Source organism: Orcinus orca, chromosome 18 (assembly GCF_937001465.1).
Source record: "Orcinus orca chromosome 18, mOrcOrc1.1, whole genome shotgun sequence".
NCBI classification, from domain to species: Eukaryota; Metazoa; Chordata; class Mammalia; order Artiodactyla; family Delphinidae; genus Orcinus; species Orcinus orca.
Window position 1 is genome coordinate 63,285,303 of NC_064576.1, and position 25,237 is coordinate 63,310,539.

General features: G+C 41.6%; 2 protein-coding genes across 3 annotated transcripts in view; one reads left to right on the forward strand and one right to left on the reverse strand.

Moving 5' to 3' along the window:
- Positions 1-10,002, forward strand: part of LOC101286035 (phosphatidylinositol 3,4,5-trisphosphate 3-phosphatase TPTE2) — a 61,011-nt gene extending 51,009 nt beyond the window's left edge. The window contains exons 17-19 of the mRNA XM_049701084.1: positions 4,691-4,786; positions 6,062-6,132; positions 9,762-10,002. Of these exons, the coding sequence (XP_049557041.1) occupies positions 4,691-4,786; positions 6,062-6,132; positions 9,762-9,870 (276 nt within the window). The 3' untranslated portion in view covers positions 9,871-10,002. The remainder of the gene's footprint in view (positions 1-4,690; positions 4,787-6,061; positions 6,133-9,761) is intronic.
- A 1,523-nt stretch (positions 10,003-11,525) lies between these two features.
- SLC25A15 (solute carrier family 25 member 15) overlaps positions 11,526-25,237 on the reverse strand; it is a 43,184-nt gene continuing 29,472 nt past the window's right edge. For both annotated transcript variants that reach the window (XM_049701085.1, XM_049701086.1), the window contains 2 exons: positions 15,743-15,901; positions 11,526-14,086 (listed from right to left, as the gene is read on the reverse strand). In XM_049701085.1, coding sequence (XP_049557042.1) covers positions 13,962-14,086; positions 15,743-15,901 — 284 coding nt within the window. In that variant the 3' untranslated portion in view covers positions 11,526-13,961. The remainder of the gene's footprint in view (positions 14,087-15,742; positions 15,902-25,237) is intronic.

Consider the following 25,237-nt stretch of genomic DNA (forward strand, 5'->3'; position numbering starts at 1 on the left):
GTGTCCCCTTCACTGGCAGGCAGATTCTTAACCACTGCACCACCAGGGAAGCCCCATGTCTCTTTTTTTTTTTTTTTTTTTTTTTTTTTGTGGTACGCAGGCCTCTCACTGCTGTGGTGTCTCCTGCTGCGGAGCACAGGCTCTGGACGCGCAGGCTCAGCGGCCATGGCTCATGGGCCCAGCTGCTCCGCGGCATGTGGGATCTTCCTGGACTGGGGCACGAACCCGCGTCCCCTGCATTGGCAGGCGGACTCTCAACCTCTGCGCCACCAGAGAAGCCCCCCATGTCTCTTTTTGAATTATGGTTTTCTCAGGGTATATGCCCAGTAGTGGGATTGCTGGGTCATATGGTAGTTCTATTTTTAGTTTTTAGTTTAGTTTTTTAAGGAACCTCCATACTGTTTTCCATAGTGGTTGTATCAATTTACATTCCCACCAACAGTGCATGAGGGTTCCTTTTTCACCACACCCTTTCCAGCATTTACTGTTTCTAGATTTTTTGATAATGGCCATTCTGACTGGCATGAGGTGACCTCATTGTAGTTCCGATTTGCATCTCTCTAATGATTAGTGATGTTGAGCATCTTTTCATGTGCCTTTTGGCCATCTGTATGCCTTTCTTGTGAAATGTCTATTTAGGTCTTCTGCCCATTTTTTAACTGGATTTTTTTTTGATATTGAACTCCTTGAGCTGTTTGTATATTCTGGAGATTAATCCTTTGTCTATTGTTTCATTTGCAAATATTTTCTCCCATTCTGAGGGCTGTCTTTTCATCTTGTTTATGGTTTCCTTTGCTGTGCAAAAGCTTTTGTTTCATTAGGTCCCATTTGTTTATTTTTGTTTTTATTTGTTACTCTAAGAGGTGGGTCAAAAATGATCTTGCTGTGGTTTATGTCAAAGAGTGTTTTCCTCTAAGAGTTTATAGTGTCTGGTCTTACATTTAAGTCTTTAATCCATTTGGAGTTTATTTTTGTGTATGGTGTTAGGGAGTGTTCTAATTTCATTCTTTTATATGTAGCTGTCCAGTTTTCCCAGCACCACTTATTGAAGAGGCTTGTCTTTTTGATGATAGCCATTCTGACAGGTTTGAGGTGATATCTCATTGTGGTTTTAATTTGCACTTATCTGATGATTAACAATGTTGAGCATCTTTTCATGTGCCTGTTGGCCATCTGCACGTCCTCTCTGGAAAAATCTCTATTCAGGTCTTCTGCCCATTTTTGCCTTTTTTTTTTAAATGTTGAGTTGTAGGAGCTGCTTATATATTTTGGACATTAACCCCTTATCAGTCATATCATTTACAAATATTTTTCCCCATTCAGTAGGTTGTCTCTTCATTTTGTCATTGGTTTCCATTGCTATGCAAAAGCTTATATGCTTGATTAGGTCCCATTTATTTATTTTTGCTTTTGTTTCCTTTGATTTAGGAGACAGATCCAAAGAATTATTGCTATAATTTACATCAAAGAGTATTCTGCCTATGTTTTCCTCTAGGAGTTTTATAGTATCCAGTCTTACATTTAGGTCTTTAATCCATTTTGAGTTTTTGTACATGGTGTTAGAGAATGTTCTTTTACATGTAGCTGTCCTACAGCCTTTGTTTTTAAAGTCTATTTTGTATAAGTATTGCTACCCCAAATTTTTGTTTCTATTTGCATGGAATATATTTTCGTATCCCTTCACTTTCAGTCTGTGTGTCTTTAGATCAGAAGTGAATCTCTTGTAGGCAGCATATAGATGGGTCTTGTTTTTTTTTTTAATCCATCAGTCACCCTATGTCTTTTGACTGAAGAATTTACATTTAAAGTGATTATTGATAGGTTGTACTAAATACCATTTTGTTAATTATTTTCTGGTTGTTTTTACAGTTCTATGCTCCTTCTTCTCTTGCTCTCTTCCTTTGGAATTTGATGACTTTCTTTAGCATTATGTTTGAATTCCTTTTTCTAATTTTTCTCAATATTAGGTTTTTGGTTTGTGGTTAATTTGAGGTTCGTGTATAGCAGCCTATGTGTATAGCAGTCTATTTTAAGTTGATGACTTAAGTTCAAATCGTTCTAAAAACACTACATTTTTACTACCCCCACTCCACGTTTTATGTTTTTGATACATTTTACATCTTTTGATTTTGTATACCTACTAATTATTGTAGTTATAGTTGATTTTACAACTTTTGTCTTTAAACCTTATAACCTTTGTAAGTGGTTGATCCACTGCCTTTACTATATGTTTGCTTTTACCAGGGAGATTTTTCCTTTTACATGTTTTCTGATTTCTAGTAATGGCCTTTTCTTTTTTTCTTAAAGAAGTCCTTTTAACATTTCTTGTATGACTGGTTCAGTGGTGAACTCCTGTAGATTCTGCTTGTCAGGGAAACTTTATTGCTCCTTCAGTTCTGAACAATAACCTTGCCAGATAGAGTATTCTTGGTTACAAGTTTTTCCCTGTCAGTACTTTGAATATATTGTGCCACTCGCTTATGGCCTGTAAAGTTTCTGCTGAAAAATCAGCTGATAGTCTTATAGGGGTTCCCTTGTACGTAACTAGTTGTTTTTCCATTCTTTTGTGCCTAATATGCTCTTGATTCCATCTACTGTATTGTTCCTTTCAGTTATTGTATTCTTCAGCTCTGGTTGGTCCTTTTTTATATCTCTTTGTTGAAGTTCTCACTGTGTTCATTCTTCTTCCAAGTTTGGTGAGTATCTATCTTTATGGGTATTACTTTGAACACTTTATCAGGTTGATTACTTCTGTCCATTTCGTTGGTTCTTATCCTCAAGTTTTGTCTTGTTCTTTCATTTGGAGCATATTCCTGTCTCCTCATTTGTTTCTGTGTATTAGGTAGATGAGCTACATCTTCTGGTTTTGAAGAAGTGGCCTTATGTAGAAGGTTTCCTGTGGGGCCCAGAAGAGCAATCCCTGCTGTTCACCAGAGCCAGGGATGTTTTCTATGTGGGCTGCGTGTGCCCCTCCTGTTGCATGGTGCCACAGATGATGCAGTCACACTAGTGGAAGGGGCTGGCCCCCAAGCCAGCTGCCTGTGTGGCCTGGCCACAGCTGCTGCGCACTCACTGGTGGGCAAGGCTGGCCCCAGTGTGGCTGGCTGTGGGGCCCAACCACAACAGTTGCAGGTACAATTGTGGGTGGGGCTGGCTCCCACCCTGGGAGGAGGGGGACTATACCAGCCAAGGACTCCCACTGGATATGGCAGGAGGGGTGGCAGCTGGGAGGAGCTGCTTTGGGCAGGGCAGGTCTGCAGGGGAATGCTGGGGTTGGGGTGAGTGGTGTTAGCAAGGCAGATGGCAAATGTTTTGAAATGGTGCCTGCCAGTGCTGGGCCAGCCTAGGTAGAAGGAGAATTTTTTAAATGATGCCCGCCAGCACTTTGTTCCCCAGAGGCAGTTTCTTCCCCCACTTTGGCACTCACCCTAAAGTTAATGAATGTACTTCACATGTGGCCTGGGCACTTTGCAAAGTACTGCCTCTGTCCTGGGACTCAAAGTGAGTGAATTTGTGCCCTTTAAGAGCAGAGTCTTGGTTTCCTACAGCTCTCCTGGATACAAGCCCTGCTGGTTTTCAAAACCAGATGTTGTTATGGGGGCTCATCTTCCTGGTGCAGGTCCCTAGGGCTGGGGTGCCTGACGTGGGGCTCAAACTCCTCTCAGGGAGAACCTCCGTGTTTGTGAGGTCCCCTCCCGTTTGTGGGTAGCCATGTTGGGGGTACGGGTCCTGATGAGACCACATCTCTGCCCTCCTACCTGTCTCAATGTGTTTTTTTCTTTATATCCTTAGTTGTAGGAGAGCTGTTCTGCTGGTCTTCAGGTCATTCTCAGAGAGAGCTGTTGCACACGTGGCTGTAGTTTTGGGGTGTCCGTGGGAGCATCTTCCTACTCCACTGTCTTGATCCTGCCTCAGTGCTCCTCTTCATTTATACAGATCCTTCCATGCCCATCTCAGTTTCTACCTCCTCGGTGACACTTTCTCATTCTACGCCTCCTGTTAGCCTCCCTGAAGCACACAACGGCACCCTTAGTCTTCATCATACAGCTTAACACGTAGTTCTATGCTATTCTGTTATTGTTATTGATGTGTTTTACTCCCTGAAGCATCAACGGAGTCTTCACTTGCTTTTGTATTTTTCCCAGGGCCTAGCATAGACCTTTCTCACTGTGGGTGTCATTATCATACAAGGGTGTATCCGTAACAAGTAATCAGTATAGCTTCAAAGTCGTTCATTCCAGAAACTTGGCCTACCTTTGGTCACTCCATCCAGCAGTCTGCTACAGACAAGGCCTATGACCCCATCAGCAAACACATTTTTGATAAAATGTGAGCAACTAGGCATTGCTTTTTAAGTACACATACTAGCTTTAAAATTGAGCTTCTTATGTATTCCCAACATATGAAAATTAGGTGACACACATTCAACACTATTGTTTACTTGGTTAAAGTCTAACAGAAAATTGAATACTTTGCTTTTCAAGTGTTCCACCATAGCCCTCAACCACGATGGCCTGTTAAAAATGTTAACAGTATTGCAACTTTATAGAAATAAATATTAACATTTATACATGTAGTCATTGGGCTATGAGACCAAGAGTACTTGATTAAATAGAAGAAGCCTCCATAAGTGAACATGCTGTCTCATCAGTTAGGTTTATAATTCTGAATTCCATGTGTTCATCCACAGATAGTTCATGATGCTGAAACAGACAGAGTAATAATTAATCTATCCAACTGTCCACCTCTGTATGATGAGGTGAAAGTGAAATTTCTCTCTTCTTCGGTGAGTAATCAAGAAACAATTTATGCTGCTAATCTTGTCTAGTTTTCTGAATGATTCTGGTTTGGGATTTCCTTTGCTACAGTTCCCAACAAGGGAGATGATAGGAGATGTCAACCCCTAGTCAGGGATGGGGAGACAAAACAAGTCAGATTTCTATATCGAATTTTTTTTTAAAAAAGAAAATATGTAATTATATTTTTGCTCATTTGTTTTCTAAATTGTATACAATTTACATGTATTAATTTTCAAATAAGAAAAAAATACAAAAACCCGGATGTTAAAATAAAGTTATAAACTACATAGCAGTGATCATATTTTGGGTTTGTATCTTTAAAACACATTGCTCCCCATAACTTATAAAATACGTGAAAGTGAGGGAGATTTTGCTTTCCTCTCAATTGATAATTCATTTAAAATAGCATATTTAATCCAATATTTATGAAAAATAAGAATATCTGCCATTGTCATTACAGTATAATTTATGCTGACCAGTTATCAAATGTATGTCTGATTATTCTGTATATAGCAAATTTCTAAGCCCCAGTAGTTTCATTTTCCTATTAAATCATCAACCAGAACTGCCAACATGTAACTGTGTTTGCTCAATTTAAAGCTTATTTCCTGTGCCCGCCTGCATCCCCTGCTTGCTCCCTGTTGGCGGAGAATTTACTAAGTTTGAAATGGTACATGTGTTGAAGCAAGTGGCTGGGATAGCTCCCCTTGAATAACTGAGCCAGTCTGAATTCTCTTAATCAGGAGTCTCTAAGCAGAAGCACTGGTGTAGGGGCGCTAGCCAAGGGGATGTTGGTGATTTCTGGCCTTTGTGGTTGTCGAGGGTCATGAGATGAAAGCACTTTCAGAAATCGTAGGTATTTCTGTCATCATCAATCGTGGTTAATTATCCAATGTAGCTGCTCCTTGTAGGAACAGATGATATTATTGGGGCAGAAATAGACATAGGTCCTTAGTAGATTCTGTTTAGCACTATCCAAACCAGATTAAAAGACCAGTGTCTAAATTTATAAATATCAGAGAAAATACATTTCCTTGAAAATTTTGCTAGAAATGGCAAGAGAAAGGAACAGCAATCTCTCAAAGTCTCTGTCTTGGTGCCTTGAGTATAATGTTGATGGTAAGTGCTGCATATTCAATAGCTACAGTTATTTGATGAACGTACAGATGAATAACGGAATTTTAATCCCTTTGGAAAGATTATTTTTCACAGTAAAATGGATACGAAGAACTAATTTTTCTTTTTTAACCATGTCTTTTTAGGATCTTCCTAAATACTATGACGACTGTCCATTTTTCTTTTGGTTCCATACATCTTTTATACAAAATAACAGGTATGGCTATGGTATAATCTAGTAGAAACAGCTTAGTCTCGAATGTCTATGTAAGAGGTAATGACAAGTATTTTGCTAATTGCCATAAGCCCAATTTATAGAAGCCAAAAAATCCTTGAGTCACTGTTCTTCATTGCCTTCCTTATTGTGATCTGGTTATTTAAAAAATATGGCTATTTTTCTTTAACATCTTTATTGGAGTATAATAGTTTTACAATGTTGTGTTAGTTTCTGCTGTATGACAAAGTGAATCAGCTATATGTATACATATATCCCCATACCCCCTCCCTCTGCGTCTACCTCCCACCATCCCTATCCCACCCCTCTAGGTGGACACAAAGCACTGAGCTGATCTCCCTGTGCTATGAGGCTGCTTCCCACTAGCTATCTGTTTTACATTTGGTAGTGTATATATGTCCGTGCCCCTCTCTCACTTCGTCCCAGCTTACCCTTCCCCCTCCCTGTGTCCTCAAGTCCATTCTCTATGTTGTGTCTTTATTCCTGCCCTGTCCCTAGGTTCATCAGAACCATTTTTTTCTTTTTTTTAGATTCCATATATATGTGTTAGCATACAGTATTTGTTTTTCTGACTTACTTCACTCTGTATGACAGACTCTAGGTCCATCCACCTCACTACAAATAATTCAATTTCATTTCTTTTTATGGCTGAGTAATATTCCATTGTATATATGTGCCACATCTTCTTTATCCATTCATCTGTTGATGGACACTTAGGTTGCTTCCATGTCCTGGCTATTGTAAATAGAGCTGCAATGAACATTGTGGTACATGACTCTTTTTGAATTATGGTTTTCTTCAGGTATATGCCCAGTAGTGGGATTGCTGGGTCATATGGTAGTTCTATTTTTAGTTTTTTAAGGAACCTCCATACTGTTCTCCATAGTGGCTGTACCAATTCACATTCCCATCAGCAGTGCAAAAAGGTTCCCTTTTCACCACACCCTCTCCAGCATTTATTGTTTGTAGATTTTTTGATGATGGCCATTCTGACTGGTGTGAGGTGATATCTCATTGTAGTTTTGATTTGCATTTCTCTAATGATTAATGATGCTGAGCATCCTTTCATGTGTTTGTTGGCAATCTGTGTGTCTTCTTTGGAGAAATGTTTAGGCTTTCTGCCCATTTTTGGATTGGGTTGTTTTTTTTTTTGATACTGAGCTTCATTTTTCATATTGAGCTTGTATATTTTGGAGATTAATCTTTTGTCAGTTGCTTCATCTGCAAATATTTTCTCCCATTCTGAGGGTTGTCTTTTGGTCTTGATTATGGTTTCCTTAGCTGTGCAGAAGCTTTTAAGTAAGTTTCAAGAGGTGGGTCAAAAAGGATCTTGCTGTGATTTATGTCATAGAGTATTCTGCCTGTGTTTTCCTCTAAGAGTTTGATAGTGTCTGGCCTTCCATGTAGGTCTTTAATCCATTTTAAGTTTATTTTTGTGTATGGCGTTAGGAAGTGTTCTAATTTCATTCTTTTACATGTAGCTCTCCAGTTTTCCCAGCACCACTTGAAGAGGCTGTCTTTTCTCCATTTTATATTCTTGCCTCCTTTATCAAAGATAAGGTGACCATATGTGCATGGGTTTATCTCTGGGCTTTCTATTCTGTTCCATTGATCTATATTTCTGTTTTTGTGCCAGTACCATACTGTCTTGATTACTGTAGCTCTGTCTGAAGTCAGGGAGCCAGATTCCTCCAGCTCCATTTTTCTTTCTCAAGATTGATTTGGCTATTCGGGGTCTTTTGTGTTTCCATACAAACTATGAAATTTTTTGCTCTAGTTTTGTGAAAAATGCCATTGGTAGTTTGATAATTGCATTGAATCTGTAGATTGCTTTGGGTAGTATAGTCATGTTCGCAGTGTTGATTCTTCCAATTCAGTAACATGGTATATCTCTCCATCTGTATCCTCTTTAATTTCTTTCATCAGTGTTTTATATTTTTCTGCATACAGGTCTTTGTCTCCTTAGGTAGGTTTATCCCTAGGTATTTTATTCTTTTTGTTGCAGTGGTGAATGGGAGTGTTTCCTCAATTTCTCTTTCAGATTTTTCATCATTAGTGTATAGGAATGCAAGAGATTTCTGTGCATTAATTTTGTATCCTGCTACTTTACCAAATTCATTGATTAACTCTAGTAGTTTTCTGGTAGCATCTTTAGGATTCTCAATGTATAGTATCATGTCATGTGCAAATAGTGAGTTTTACTTCTTTTCTGATTTGGATTCCTTTTCTTCTCTGATTGTAAAAATATGGCTATTCTTGAGACCCACTGGTGCATTATCCTCTAGGTCCATGCCATAGGACTGCGTTATAAAACATACTATAAGCAGATCTTGAGTGTGGCAACAAATCCCTCCCATGCAAGTTTAGTATGAGTTTGTTCAGTACCTTGAATATGGCAGGTCCTCAGTATGTGTTGATTTACTGATGACTGACCAACACCAAATTCTATGCCACAGGAAGGTGTCATCCAGGGAGGCTTCAGCTAGTTTAAAAGGTGGTTGACACACTTACATCTAGGGCAGAAGTTATAAGACACAGTAAGTATCAGTGAAGACAGCTTTCAAAGAATTAATGGTCTCCCATTTAAAACTGATTTTCTTATAACTAAAAAGTAATTGATTTGAAGAGTATTCCAAAGAACCTCTATCATATCTGAAACTCATTCCTAAATCTAGAAGGTCTCCACATCGTCTATTCTGTGGTGCTGAAAATTTGAGATTGGTATCACCATACCATTCAATACAAAAGGAAAGATAATATTCACAAAACCATAAAGAGTTTTGAAGAAGTGGTTATCATTGTATGTGCCATGAACTGACAGTTCCCATGACATACAATCCTAGCCTTTTCTTCAAATGTAGACTGCATCTAATCCCACCTCAAGTCCACTAAGGTGACAGTAAATAAAAACCTAGCCTAAACACCTACAATGCACACACATTTAGTGGATATTGAGAGTGAACTTTGGATTTGATGGAACATTTTTGCCAATTTTTTCCCCTGGATGTATACAGATAGAAAACTTTGACTTATAACATGAGCAAAGTCCCTCAAATAGACATCTAGGTAGAACTTCATTTGGTACTACTTCTCAAAAGTGGTTCTTGCCAAAGGGCACAGTTTTTTCCCTTAAAACACCATGTTCATATTAGAGAAGCAACCTGCTAAATCACTTTTCTCCTCACTTTTATAGTTTCTGAAGGTTTAACGTGTGAATTTCCATACTCCTTGGTAAAGCTGTTTTTATTATGAGACTTAATTTACCCAAAAAGCCAACTTCATCATTTAAAAGACACTTGTTATTACTGGGTTTTAATACACATCTAGTCTGATTTATCACATATAGAAATTTAATTTATTAAATATTAATTCCATAAAAGGCAGTATTAAAAGGATCAGTGACACGTTGTTACTGAAGGTCATGATATTTTTGTGTCTTAAGAGAGAAAGTGGGAGAGCTGGTCTTTGAAAGCTAATTAGATGCAGGGGAGGGGTCGAGACTGATGGTGACCAGCAAGGCTTGTTTTTTTAAAGCTCTAACAAGGCTGTTCTACAGCATGGCTTTTCTGTTAGCCCTACAATAAAATGTAATCTTTTTTTTTCTATTCTAGGCTTTATCTTTCAAGAAGTGAATTGGATAATCCCCACAAACCAAAAGCATGGAAAATTTACCGTCCAGAGTTCGCAGTCGAGGTATATTTTGATGACGTTAAGTTGTAGCTGGTATAAGTGTAGTTCCCCTTCTAGGCTAGAATCATGTTCTTCCCAATCCTTGCTACCTATTTATATCTTTTAAACCTATTTCCTTGCTGATATATTTACATATATATACATATGTCCTTGAGAACTCTATTAAATATATACAAAAGAGAATGTCAATGGCAATAGTTTTTTTTGAAAGAACATATGTCACAGTTTTCATTTGTATTGAGATAAATTTGAAACAGTACCCGGGAACGTTAGTTATCACTTAACAACTCAGAAATAAAACTTTCCTATCAAAATAACATATTTAAAAATTGTGACTGTCCCCCAATACTGTGGGTTTATTTACTTATGTCTTTTTGGACAAGTATTCATTCCCTCCTTTGGTTTTCATTTTTGTTAGAAAAGTGATTTCTAATTCCTTCTTCTACTTGATTTACAAACTATTAACGAGCAGCAGAATGGCAGCAAAGATCGTTTTAAAACCCATCACCCCTGCTCACAACCAGCTTCACCTAAGCTTGGGGAACTCTGAAGTAAGGTCAAGTTTTCATTATAGACACTGGTTAGTCCTGTGTCCACAGGGAATCATTTTCTCTTTGGTACCAGGTGCTACTTTATTCTAAGTACTTTCACTGCCACTATCTTAAGGCCGTAATTGTCTTTGAAAACAGTTCTATGTTGGCTTTACTATTTCAGTGATTTTCCTTTTATTGGCAAGGCTCTCAACAATCTAGCCCAAGTTGAACTGACCAGGAAATGAAAAGTAGCAAACGATGAGAACCAGTGCCTCTGCTAAAACACAGACTGCTCGTTCCTGAAAAACCTTGCACTTTGCAAAAAGCACACGATAAAAAAATAGGGTTTGGGGGGTTGGGACAGACCATTCCAACTAAGCAGTGTTGTAACAGCGCACTAACCACTGGCCACTTGGGTTGGCAGCCCCACGAGGTCTGGAGGTTGCCACAGTCAGTATTTTTTAAGGGAAACTAGAGCAACAGTTTATAGAGAAGGGTGGGTGGGTGCCGACCTAGCAGGGATGGGAGGAGAGCCCCGAGCCGCCAGCGTGGTGGCGTGGAAGGCCATGCAGGGGCTTCTCTCCCCCTCAAAATAGCCCCCAAAGAGCGCAGCTGCAAAGGTTATTCTACTCCCCTTAATCTGACTCCCCTTGGGGGAAGAGCTCTTGGAGACACAGCCTTTCAAACGCCTTCCATGTTATGACTACATTATCCCTGTAATTTGGGTTACAGAAATGTATTGTGGCAGCCCAGGTTATCTCCTTTAAAATTCCTGCAGCTGTAATCCGTGGAGGGCAGATCAGCGGGCAGGCCTAGGTGAACGGGAAAAAAAGCGAGGAGTAAGATCTACCTTTAACACTGGCAAAAGCTGGGAAACCCCAGTTTTTCAGAATCTTGCTTTTTGAAATAAAGGAAATTACAGTTGGGGGTTTCAAGTCTTCCGTAGCCCTCCAAAATGGATGGAAATTTCTGGCAATTATGAGCTGTCACACTATTCTGCTTTTGCTCATAAAGAACTTGTTCAGGGCCTCCAGCAGGGCCGCTTTCCTAGAACCCCGTGCAAATAATTCGTTAAACAACTTGAGGAACTTAGATCATAATATATCAGAACGATATTGGTTTTCTTGAATAGAATTTACTGACCTGGAAAACTTGATATCCAGAAGTTTATTTTAAAAAATAGAATGGCATCCTGCCAAATCAGTCACATCACATACACAGCCTGGTGGAGGGAGAGTAATTCTAGTGGGCCACGTTTCGCAACTGCAGTGTATACAGAATATGCATTTATATCAGTAGTTATTGTACATCAGGAATCTTGCTGACAAAAAAAACAATGCTCGTTGCAATAAAACCATCACCTTGAAATATCACCATACATAACTCAAACATTCCTGACAGTTGGTTCTTAGCACATAAAGTACTTAAATCATATCGTCAACTATTAGGCAAATTTAATGATAGAACACGAGAATTTCTTTAAACACGGTATTTCAAGTTACTCTCTTTTTGTCCGGAGTACAGATTTGAAATGGTACAAACTGTACTCAAATACTAAACCATGAATTAAGCAAACAGAATGAAACGTTAAAAAAAAAACAACTCTCAAGTTTCCATTCATTACTCCCACTCACTCTTACCTGCCTCAGACAGTTTCTGTTGAAGATATTCAGTTAAATCTTTACAGGACAACACGTGAGAAGACCTACTGCCAACAGGGCTTAGACAACAGGGGCCCGGTGGGCTCTGGAGCAGGTCACTTCCTGGGGGAAGCCAGTCCCATTTGCTATTTTTGCTTCAATCCAGGCCTGTTCAGAAGAAGCACCACTCAGTAGCTGCTGACCATTTAAGTACGGACAAAAGTAAGGTAGAAAAATTGCTTTTCAAAAAAAGGCAAACAGAAGACCAGGCATAGCTCTGGAGCCCGTCGGGCACAACACCGGGCATCCCCCCTCCGCTAAACGTCTGCCAGCAGCTGGCCTTCCCGACCCTCTCTGGCTTCTGGCCGGAGTCACCACCGAGGCTGCAGGGAGAACAAAAACTTATGGAAACTGGAGGCCTCACACACAACGCTTCCGTCCTGCCAACAAGGGGGGACATACCAGTGTGGACCATTATTAACACGTCAGCCGCAGGGGCGGATTAAGAGCTCTTTATTAGAGGCCTGGGGGGTCTCGGGGCAGCACAGAACGAGGCGGCTGACTTCACTGGTGACAAGGGCTCACGTAAACCGGACGGCCAGGGAACAGCTGCCCATCCCAAGTCTACGGGAGTCAGGTGAACCAGGGTTTGTTAGTAGTGCATACCTACGGCACAGTTTAATGAAATTACCTTTGCTTCATTGATTTATTAAGTCACACCCCAGAGACCACCATCACTGAAATTCACGACAGCCAGTACCCCATATTAAAGGCTCCAGCGTGGCAAGGAGTGAGGGATCCCGAGACAAACTTCAGCCCTGACACCACTCACGGGGAGTGCAAGCACGACACTCTGGTTCCCTCTGAAAGGAGACCGCTTTGCCCACAAGCACCACTCTGTCCCCAGACGGGGAGCCAGGGCCTCTCTTGGCTTTGGCACTCTGCTCCCTGGAAGGGCTTCCGATTGGCAGAGGCAAGGAGGGCGTGGTCCAAAGTGGATCAGCAGCCCGAAGGTGGTCCGACAACTTCCCTGGAATCCCGCCCAGGCCCGGACACAGAGGCAGCAGCTCAGGGCAGCTGTCAGCCACAGTCTTCACAAAGCACCACAGGCCCCTCCCCTCAGCCCCTGCCTCGAGCTCGAGCCCAGCAGAGACAAGCTCCCTGGGACAGGAGGAGGGGCTGGCACAGGCGAGGGCCGTGCTGCTTCCCAAAGGCTCTGGGCCACACCCAACAATATGTCCGGGCGTGGAATGGGATCCCACCTGGAAGAAGATGGGTGGCACTGTTTCCACAGAGGAGCACCTTGGGAAAATCCAGGATGCTTACTCTGAAACTGAAATCAAGAACATGGAAGCCACACCACTATGCAGATATATTCTCCTCTTTAGAATCTAGACGGACGCCTTAGTTTTCAAGCACCACAGGAAAACTTTTTAAAAACTTTAACCACTTATTACAGGGTATGTGCTAAGTAGATTTTAAAAGAGACCCACATCTAGCATGGATGAAGCATTTATAACCATCCTCCTGAAACATGGTTACCTCTGGTTTTTTCTAGTGAGATCTGAGATTAAACATGGAACTAAATTGTGCTTCACTCACAACACAACCACCTAAACCGCATGTACACATACAGGTTTACGCAAAAGCCCTTAAGATAGCTCTACTTAGCCTTTCAGATTAGGTACCTCGGGCCAGCAGCCCACCCTGTATGTCCCACCAAGGACAAGAGCAGCAACTTTTCCACTTCACTACAATTATGGGCAGAAATTATATAATAGAAAAGAGAAGCTCTTCTATAAAGTTTAAGGTAGAAGGTAGAAAAATGGAAGACAAAAAAAAATTTCCCACAAAATCAAAAAATTCCACATTGGTCTTGTACTCCTTGAAACCCTGAGAACTGCAGTCCTCAAACAGCTTCACTTTGATCAAGGTTTGCCAGAACACTTCAGTATGCTTCAAACTGGCTCATCATCAACTTCCTGCTGTATTCATAGGCCAAAAAGAGTGCCCCGTTGGCAGGGAACGCGCGAATCATGGTAGGTTTCAGTCCAGAATATAAGGCCGTTATTCCTAGAAAACAAAAGGGTGACCAAAGACTGAGCTTCCCCTCCTTGGACATATCGCACGAACCCACACAGCACAGATATTTTTACAGTTACAGATCCAGACAACAGCGCTGAACCCCAGCAGCGATGGAACAGGTTTCCCTGGACTACTGGAACTAGACAGACTAGTAGAAACAAGGGCGAGGGCAGGTCTGCCAGCAGAGCTGGTGAGGCTCCGGGTACAGTCACCGATCCCGTGCCTGTTACCTCCTGGTAAGCAGGTCAGGCAGAGCAGGGGGCCTCCTGTGGGCAGACAGGAGGCAGCCACAGAGCCACGGACGGCAGCAACTTCGCAGCTTCACCTGGGGGGCGAGGACCACGAGGCACTGGGCCAGAACACAGAGCACTGACATTGATGTGGAAGACCTGTTTCTAGTGTTAGCACTGCCCAAGGCAGTTCTGAAGATCCAGGCAGATAAGGGAGGTGTAAGTACTTTGGAAAACTACAAAGTGTAATGCAAATTTAAAAGGGGTTACTGTTAGTAATACATAAGATGTCTGTGCTCTATTTGGGGTTAAAGCAATTTCTGCATGCTGTTACTGTGCTCGCTTTCTCTCAAAATCAAGACAGAAAAGTGCACATCCAAGTTTTAAGACGTATAGTGGATGCTGGAAGGACAGGTCTTTACTCACTAGTGGCATAAAATTGGCTTTATACAAACACTAAAAGTCTTTATCTACCTGTGTAACTAAAAACTGATAGCAAATCACCTTCAGAAATTGCTTAGTGCCTTTCTCATTGCAGAAGTCTTATCATTAAGGATGTACGTTCTTTTAAATGCCTTACTGATATGCTGTTAGAGCTCATCTCCTGATGATATTGTTTAAAACAAGTGGTGCAGGACTTCCTTGGTGGTCCAGTGGTTAAGACTCCACGCTTCCACTGCAGGGGGAATGGGTTGGATCCCTGGTTGGGGAAGTTTCACATGCCGCAGAGTGCAGCCAAAAAAAAAAAAAAAAAAAAGTGGTGCTAACTCTGAAACATGTGTCCTCTTAGACAAAACACATACTTTAAAAATTCCCACCAGGCTATTTAGAAACAAAATCCTGGCCCAAAGGTTAGGAATCAGAGCTTTAAACATTCTTGAGGGGACTTCCCTGGTGGCGCAGTGGTTAAGAATCTGCCTGCCAATGCAGGGGACACGGGTTCAATCCCTGGTCCAGCGAGATCCCACATGCCGTGGAGCAACTAAGCCCGTGCACCACAACTACCGAGCCTGCACTCTAGAGCCCGCAAGCCACAACTACTGAGCCCACAAGCCACAACTACTGAAGCCCATGTGCCTAGAGCCCGTGCTCCGCAACGAGAAGCCACCGCAATGAGAAGCCCGCGCACCGCAATGAAGAGTAGCGCCCACTTGCCGCAACTAGAGAAAGCCCGCGCACAGCAATAAAGACAACACAGCAAAAAATAAACAAAATAAATAAACATTCTTGAGAATAATGAAGTAAGCTAAAGAAAGGGGTCTGGAAACAAATCCACAAATGTGAATTACATACACGGTTAGAAAAGCAAGGCGGTGGAAGAGAGCGATGACCCACCTGCTCGACTTCGACAAGACGAGTGGCCGAATGACCACTCCCCATACGTCCCTCCTGTTGCAGCAGTTGGCAGACTCACCTTCATTTTTCACGATGCTTATGAAAGTTCCAATAAATCCTGCCTGCTTTCCAGACATGGAGAGAACTTGAATTCTGGATTTGATACAATCCACTGGGTAAACAGCAAGCCAGAGGCAGATTCCACCAAATCCACCACTTAACATCAAAGGGACAGGGCCTAGAGAAGAAAATGAGCAAACAGCGTTTTGTCTCAAGAACAGCTGATGTGATATTTCCAGAGGTCAGTGTAGGAGTGGCTGCAGGTAGGTGCAAATACAAACACGAAAGCTGCGGAACACAGTTCTCTGGGGCAAGTGTCAAACTGTCTAAGAGCACAGGTTCTGTGTGGTAGCCTGGGGCTGTCCCTCATGACTCCAGGACAAGGGGCAGCCCTAGTGAGGGTCAGATTTAGGCTGGTCTCTGTGGCCCTCCTGCCCCGTCCTCCAGAGGCCTGGCCCCCCAAGAACCAGCAGGCCCCCAGCAGCATGGCAACGCCCTACCATGAGGAGTGAGAACAGAGGCCACTGAAACACAGGCTGCATCTTCTTCAACTTTCCCTTAATTATTTTAATATATTAACGTCCCACAGCTCTGATTCTTCCTTTGCCATGAAAAAGCAAAGTTATTAAACGTAACAGTTAAGCCTAGGAGCTTGACTATCCCCAGAATAGGTCCAAAACACTGAAGGGAGGTATTTAAGAAACAAGTAACCACTCATGTGAGCCAGACATCGATACAGTTGTGTCAAGCAGTTAATTAGGATAAACTAGAAAGAAGTACACTTCTCACTGCTCTCAAAACACTATCAAGATTTATTACTAAGTTTACTGCAAGATGATTTATAGGTGATTTCCCCAATTGTTGGTGATATCCTACAGGGAAAATAATGTCTGTGTTCTCCCCTAAAATGGACCCAGAGCAAATGAACAAATGTTATTCCAGTAAAATCTGGAATTATTATTATTAAATATTAAAATAACTGGAATTATTATTTGGTGGGGGGGGACCTTCAAGATGGCAGAGGAGTAAGCCGTGGAGATCACCTTCCTCCCCACAAATACATCAGAAACACATCTACATGTGGAACAACTCCTACAGAACACCTACTGAACGCTGGCAGAAGACCTCAGACCTCCCAAAAGGCAAGAAACTCCCCACATACCTGGGTAGGGCAAAAGAGAAAACAGAGACAAAAGAATAGGGATGGGACCTGCACCTCTGGGAGGGAGCTGTGAAGGAGGAAAGGTTTCCACACACTAGGAGGCCCCTTCGCGGTGGGGCTTGGGGTGGGGGGAGCTTCAGAGCCACAGAGGAGGGCGCAGCAACAGGGGTACGGAGAGCAAAGCGGAGAGATTCCTGCACAGAGGATTGGTGCCGACCAGCACTCACCAGCCCGAGAGGCTTGTCTGCTCACCTGCCAGGGCGGGCGGGGGCTGGGAGCTGAGGCTCAGGCTTCAGAGGTCAGACCCCAGGGAGAGGACTGGGGTTGGCTGCGTGAACACAGCCTGAAGGGGGCTAGTGCGCCACAGCTAATCAGGAGGGAGTCCGGGGAAAAGTCTGGACCTGCCAGAGATGCAAGAGACCATTGTTCAGGGTGCGCGAGGAGAGGGGATCCCCCTTCGCTGTCTGCCCACAGAAGGCAGAGCACCACCTAAATGAGCTCCAGAGACAGGCACAAGCTGTGGCTATCAGCTCGAACACCAGAGATGGGCATGAAATGCTAAGGCTGCTGCTGCCGCCACCAAGAAGCCTGTGTGCAAGCACAGGTCACTATCCACACCCACCCCAGGAGCCTGTGCAGCCTGCCACTGCCAGGATCCAGGGACAACTTCGCCGGGAGAACACACAGCACACCTCAGGCTGTTGCAACGTCACGCTGGCCTCTGCCGCCACAGGCTTGCCCCACATTCCAATTATAACTACCATACTCCTCCCTCCCCCACCAGCACGAGTGAGCCAGAGCCCCCTAACCAGCGCTGCTTTAAACCTGTCCTGTCTGGGCATGAACAGATGCCTGAGGGCGACCTACAGGCAGAGGTGGGTCCAAATCCAAAGCTGAACCCCAGGAGCTGTGCGAACAAAGAAGAGAAAGGGAAATCTCTCCCAGCAGCCTCAGGAGCAGCGGATTAAAGCTCCACAATCAACTTGAGGTACCCTGCATCTGTGGAATACCTGAATAGACAACGAATCATCCCAAAATTGAGGCAGTGGACTTTGAGAGCAACTGTGGACTTTGGGTTTGCTGTCTGACACTGACTTGTTTCTGATTTTTAACTTAGTATAGTTTTTAGTGCTTGTTATCATTGGTGGATTTGTTTATTGGTTTGGTTGCTCTCTTTTTATTACTTTTAAATTTTATTTTAACTATTTTATTTTATTATTTTTCGTTCTTTTTTTCCTCTCTTTTCTTCTGAGCCATGTGACTGACAGGGTCGTGGTGCTCTGGCCGGGCATCAGACCTGAGCCTCTGAGGTGGGAGAGCCAAGTTCAGGACATTGGACCACCAGAGACCCCCTGGGCCCACATAATATCAATCAGCAAGAGCTCTCCCAGAGATCTCCATCTCAATGCTAGACCCAGCTCCACTCAACGTCCAGCAAGCTACAGTGCTGGACACCCTATGCCAAACAACTAGCAAGACAGGAACACAACCCCACTCATTAGCGGAGAGGCTGCCTAAAATCATAAGTTCACAGACACCACAAAACACACCATTGGACATGGCCCTGCCCACCAGAAAGACAAGATCCAGCCCCACCCATCAGAACACAGGCACCAGTCCCCTCCATCAGGAAGCCTACACAAGCCACCGAACCAACCTTAGCCACTGGGGGCAGACACCAAAACCAAAGGGAACTACGAACTTACAGCCTGCAAAAAGGACACCCCAAACACAGTAAGTTAAATGAAATGAGAAGACAGAGAAATTTGCAGCAGATGAAGGAGCAAAGTAAAAACCCACCAGACCAAACAAATGAAGAGGACACAGGCAGTCTACCTGAAAAAGAATTCAGAGTAATGGTAGTAAAGATGGTCCAAAATCTTGGAAAGAGAATGGAGAAAATACAAGAAACGCTTAACAAGGACCTAGAAGAACTAAAGAGCAAACAAACGATAATGAACAACACAATAAATGAAAAGAAAAATTCTCTAGAAGGAATCAATAGCAGAAATAACTGGGGCAGAACAACAGAAAAGTGACCTGGAATATAAAATAGTGGAAATAACTACTGCAGAGCAGAATAAAGAAAAAAGAATGAAAAGCATTGAGGACAGTCTCAGAGACCACTGGGACATTAAACTCCCGAACATTCGAATATAGGGGTCCCAGAAGAACAGAAAAAGAAAGTGTCTGAGAAAATATTTGAAGAAATTATAGTTGAAAACTTCCATAACATGGGAAAGGAGATAGTCAATCAAGTCCAGGAAGCACAGAGTGTCCCATACAGGATAAATCCAAGGAGAAATACTCCTAGACACATATTAATCAAACTATCAAAAATTAAATACAAAGAAAAAATATTGAAAGCATCAAGGGAAAAGCAACAAGTAACATACAAGGGAATCCCCATGAGGTTAACAGCTGATCTTTTAGCAGAAACTGCAAGCCAGAAGGGAGTGGCAGGACATATTTAAAGTGATGAAAGGGAAAAACTTACAACCAAGATTACTCTACCCAGCAAGGATCTCATTTAGATTTGACGGAGAAATTAAAACCTTTACAGACAAGCAAAAGGGCTTCCCTGGTGGCGCAGTGCTTGGGAGTCCACCTGCCGATGCAGGGGACGCGGGTTCATGCCCTGGTCCAGGAGGATCCCGTGTGCCGTGTAGTGGCTGGGACTGTGGGCCATGGCCACTGAGCCTGCACGTCCGGAACCTGTGCTCCGCGACGGGAGAGTCCATGGCAGTGAGAGGCCCGCGTACCACAAAAAAAAAAAAAAAAAAAAAAGACAAGCAAAAGAATTTAGCACCACCAAACCAGCTCTACAACAAATGCTAAAGAAATTTCTCTAGGCAGGAAACACAAGAGAAGGAAAAAACCTACAAAAACAAACCCAAAACAATTAAGAAAATGGTAATAAGAACATACATATCAATAATTACCTTAAATGTAAATGGATTAAATGCTCCAACCAAAAGACATAGACTGGCTGAACAGATACAAAAACAAGACCCATATATAGCTGTCTACAAGAGAGCCACTTCAGACCTAGGGACACATACAGACTGAAAGTGAGGGGTTGGAAAAAGATATTCCACACAAATGGAAATCAAAAGAAAGCTGGAGTAGCAATTCTCATATCAGACAAAAATAACCTTTTTTTTTTTTTTTTTTTTTTGCGGTACACAGGCCTCTCACTGCTGTGGCCTCTCCTGTCGCGGAGCACAGGCTCCGGATGTGCAGGCCCAGCGGCCATGGCTCACGAGCCCAGCAGCTCCACGGCATGTGGGATCCTCCCAGACCGGGGCATGAACCCACGTCCCCTGCATCAGCAGGTGGACTCTCAACCACTGCACCACCAGGGAAGCCCCAAAATAGACTTTAAAATAAAGACTATTACAAGAGAGAAAGAACAACACTACATAATGATCAAGGGATCAATCCAAGAAGAAGATATAACAATTGTAAAATATTTATGCACCCAACATAGGAGCACCTCAATACATAAGGCAAATGCTAACAGCCATTAAAGGGGAAATCAACAGTAACACAGTCATAGTAGGGGACTTTAACACCCCACTTTCACCAATGGACAGATCATCCAAAAGGAAAAAAATAAGAAAACACAAGCCTTAAATGACACATTAATAAACAAGATGGATTTAATTGATATTTATAAGACATTCCATCCAAAAACAACAGAATACACTTTCTTCTCAAGTGCTCATGGAACGTTCTCCAGGATAGATCGTATCTTAGGTCACAAATCAAGCCTTGGTAAATTTAAGAAAATTGAAATCATATCAAGTATCTTTTCCGACCACAGTGCTATGAGACTAGATATCAAGTACAGGAAAAAAAACTGTAAAAAATAAAAACACATGGAGGATAAACAATACGCTACTAAATAACCAAGAGATCACTGGAGAAGTCAAAGAGGAAATCAAAAAATACCTAGAAACAAATGACAATGAAAACACAATGACACAAAACCTATGGGATGCAGCAAAGGCAGTTCTAAGAGGGAAGTTTATAGCAATACAATCCTACCTCAGGAAACAAGAAACATCTCAAACAACCTAACCTTACACCTAAAGCAATGAGAGAAAGAGGAACAAAAAAACCCCCAAAGTTAGCAGAAGGAAAGAAATCATAAAGATCAGATCAGATATAAATGAAAAAGAAATGAAGGAAATGATAGCAAAGATCAATAAAACTAAAAGCTGGTTCTTTGAGAAGATAAACAAAATAGATAAACCACTAGCCAGACTCATCAAGAAAAAAAGGGAGAAGACTCAAATCAATAGAATTAGAAATGAAAAAGGAGAAGTAACAACTGACACTGCAGAAATAAAAAAGATCATGAGAGATTACTACAAGCAACTCTATGCCAATAAAATGGACAACCTGGAAGAAATGGACAAATTCTTAGAAACGCACAACCTGCCAAGACTGAATCAGGAAGAAATAGAAAATATGAACAGACCAATCACAAGCACTGAAATTGAAACTGTGATTAAAATCTTCCAACAAACAAAAGCCCAGGACCAGATGGCTTCACAGGCGAATTCTATCAAACATTTAAAGAGCTAACACCTATCCTTCTCAAACTCTTCCAAAATATAGCAGAGGGAGGAACACTCCCAAATTCCTTCTACGAGGCCGCCATCACCTTGATACCAAAACCAGACAAGGATGTCACAAAGAAAGAAAACTACAGGCCAATATCACTGATGAACATAGATGCAAAAATCCTCAACAAAATACTAGCAAACAGAATCCAACAGCACATTAAAAGGATCATACACCATGATCAAGTGGGGTTTATTCCAGGAATGCAAGGATTCTTCAATATACGCAAATCAATCAACGTGATACACCATATTAACAAGTTGAAGGAGAAAAACCATATGATGATCATCTCAATAGATGCAGAGAAAGCTTTTGACAAAATTCAACACCCATTTATGATAAAAACCCTGCAGAAAGTAGGCATAGAGGGAACTTTCCTCAACCTAATAAAGGCCATATATGACAAGCCCACAGCAAACATCATCCTCAATGGTGAAAAACTGAAAGCATTTCCACTAAGATCAGGAACAAGACAAGGTTGCCCACTCTCACCACTCTTATTCAACATAGTTTTGGAAGTTTTAGCCACAGCAATCAGAAGAAAAGGAAATAAAAGGAATCCAAATCGGAAAAGAAGAAGTAAAGCTATCACTGTTTGCAGATGACATGATACTATACATAGAGAATCCTAAAGATGCTACCAGAAAACTACTAGAACTAATCAATGAATTTGGTAAAGTAGCAGGATACAAAATTAATGCACAGAAATCTCTGGCATTCCTATACACTAATGATGAAAAATCTGAAAGTGAAATCAAGAAAACACTCCCATTTACCACTGCAACAAAAAGAATAAAATATCTAGGAATAAACCTACCTAAGGAGACAAAAGACCTGCAGAAAATTATAAGACCTGCAGAAAATTATAGGACACTGATGAAAGAAATTAAAGATGATACAAATAGATGGAGAGATATACCATGTTCTTGGATTGGAAGAATCAACATTGTGAAAATGACTCTACTACCCAAAGCAATCTATAGATTCAATGCAATCCCTATCAAACTACCACTGGCATTTTTCACAGAACTAGAACAAAAAATTTTGCAATTTGTATGGAAACACAAAAGACCCTGAATAGCCAAAGCAATCTTGAGAACGAAAAAAGGAACTGGAGGAATCAGGCTCCCTGACTTCAGACTATACTACAAAGCTACAGTTATCAAGACAGTATGGTACTGGCACAAAAACAGAAAGATCAATGGAACAGGATAGAAAGCCCAGAGATAAACCCACGCACATATGAACACCTTATCTTTGATAAAGGTGGCAGGAATGTACAGTGGAGAAAGGACAGCCTCTTCAATAAGTGGTGCTGGGAAAACTGGACAGGTACATGTAAAAGTATGAGATTAGATCACTCCCTAACACCATACACAAAAATAAGCTCAAAATGGATTAAAGAACTAAATGTAAGGCCAGAAACTATCAAACTCTTAGAGGAAGACATAGGCAGAACACTCTGACATAAATCACAGCAAGATCCTTCTTGACCCACCTCCTAGAGGAATGGAAATAAAAACAAAAATAAACAAATGGGACCTAATGAAACTTCAAAGCTTTTGCACAGCAAAGGAAACCATAAACAAGACCAAAAGACAACCCTCAGAATGGGAGAAAATATTTGCAAATGAAGCAACCGACAAAGGATTAATCTCCAAAATTTACAAGCAGCTCATGCAGCTCAATAACAAAAAAACAAACAACCCAATCCAAAAATGGGCAGAAGACCTAAACAGACATTTCTCCAAAAAAGATATACAGACTGCCAACAAACACATGAAAGAATGCTCAACATCATTAATCATTAGAGAAATGCAAATCAAAACTACAATGAGATATCATCTCACACCAGTCAGAATGGCCATCATCAAAAAATCTAGAAACAATAAATGCTGGAGAGGGTGTGGAGAAAAGGGAACACTCTTGCACTGCTGGTGGGAATGTGAATTGGTTCAGCCACTATGGAGAACACTATGGAGGTTCCTTAAAAAACTACAAATAGAACTACCATATGACCCAGCAATCCCACTACTGGGCATATACCCTGAGAAAACCAAAATTCAAAAAGAGTCATGTACCAAAATGTTCACTGCAGCTCTATTTACAATAGCCCAGAGATGGAAACAACCTAAGTGCCCATCATCGGATGAATGGATAAAGAAGATGTGGCACATATATACAATGGAATATTACTCAGCCATAAAAAGAAACGAAATTGAGCTATCTGTAATGAGGTGGATAGACCTAGAGTCTGTCATACAGAGTGAAGTAAGTCAGAAAGAAAAAGACAAATACCGTATGCTAACACATATATATGGAATTTAAGGGAAAAAAATGTCATGAAGAACCTAGGGCTAAGACAGGAATAAAGACACAGACCTACTGGAGAACAGACTTGAGGATATGGGGAGGGGGAAGGGTGAGCTGTGACAGGGCGAGAGAGAGTCATGGACATGTACACACTAACAAACGTAGTAAGGTAGATAGCTAGTGGGAAGCAGCCGCATGGCACAGGGATATTGGCTTGGTGCTTTGTGACAGCCTGGAGGGGTGGGATAGGGAGGGTGGGAGGGAGGGAGACGCAAGAGGGAAGACATATGGGAACATATGTATATGTATAACTGATTCACTTTGTTATAAAGCAGAAACTAACACACCATTGTAAAGCAATTATACCCCAATAAAGATGTTAAAAAAAAAAGAAATGAAGGAAATGATAGCAAAGATCAATAAAACTAAAAGCTGGTTCTCTGAGAAGATAAACAAAATTGATAAACCATTAGCCAGACTCATCAAGAAAAAAGGGGAGAGGACTCAAATCAATAGAATTAGAAATGAAATAGAAGAAGTAACAACTGACACTGCAGAAATACATAGGATCATGAGAGATTACTACAAGCAACTACATGCCAATAAAATGGACAACCTGGAAGAAATGGACAAATTCTTAGAAAAGCACAACCTTCTGAGACTGAATCAGGAAGAAACAGAAAATATAAACAGACCAATCACAAGCACTGAAATTGAAACTGTGATTACAAATCTTCCAACAAACAAAAGCCCAGGACTAGATGGCTTCACAGGTGAATTCTATCAAACATTTAGAGAAGAGCTAACACCTATCCTTCTCAAACTCTTCCAAAATGTAGCAGAGGGAGGAACACTCCCAAACTCATTCTATGCGGCCACCATCACCCTGATAGCAAAACCAGACAAAGATGTCACAAAGAAAGAAAACTACAGGCCAATATCACTGATGAACATAGATGCAAAAATCCTCAACAAAATACTAGCAAACAGAATCCAACAGCACATTAAAAGGATCACACACCATGATCAAGTGGGATTTATCCCAGGAATGCAAGGATTCTTCAATATATGCAAATCAATCAATGTGATACACCATATTAATAAACTGAAGGATAAAAACCATATGATAATCTCAACAGATACAGAAAAAGCTTTTGACAAAATTCAATACCCATTTATGATAAAAACTCTCCAGAAAGTAGGCACAGAGGGAACTTACCTCAACATAATAAAGGCCATATATGACAAACCCATAGCCAACATCATTCTCAGTGGTGAAAAACAGAACCCATTTCCTCTAAGATCAGGAACAAGACAAGGTTGCCCACTCTCACCACTGTTATTCAACACAGTTTTGGAAGTTTTAGTCACAGAAATCAGAGAAGAAAAAGAAAAGGCATCCAAATC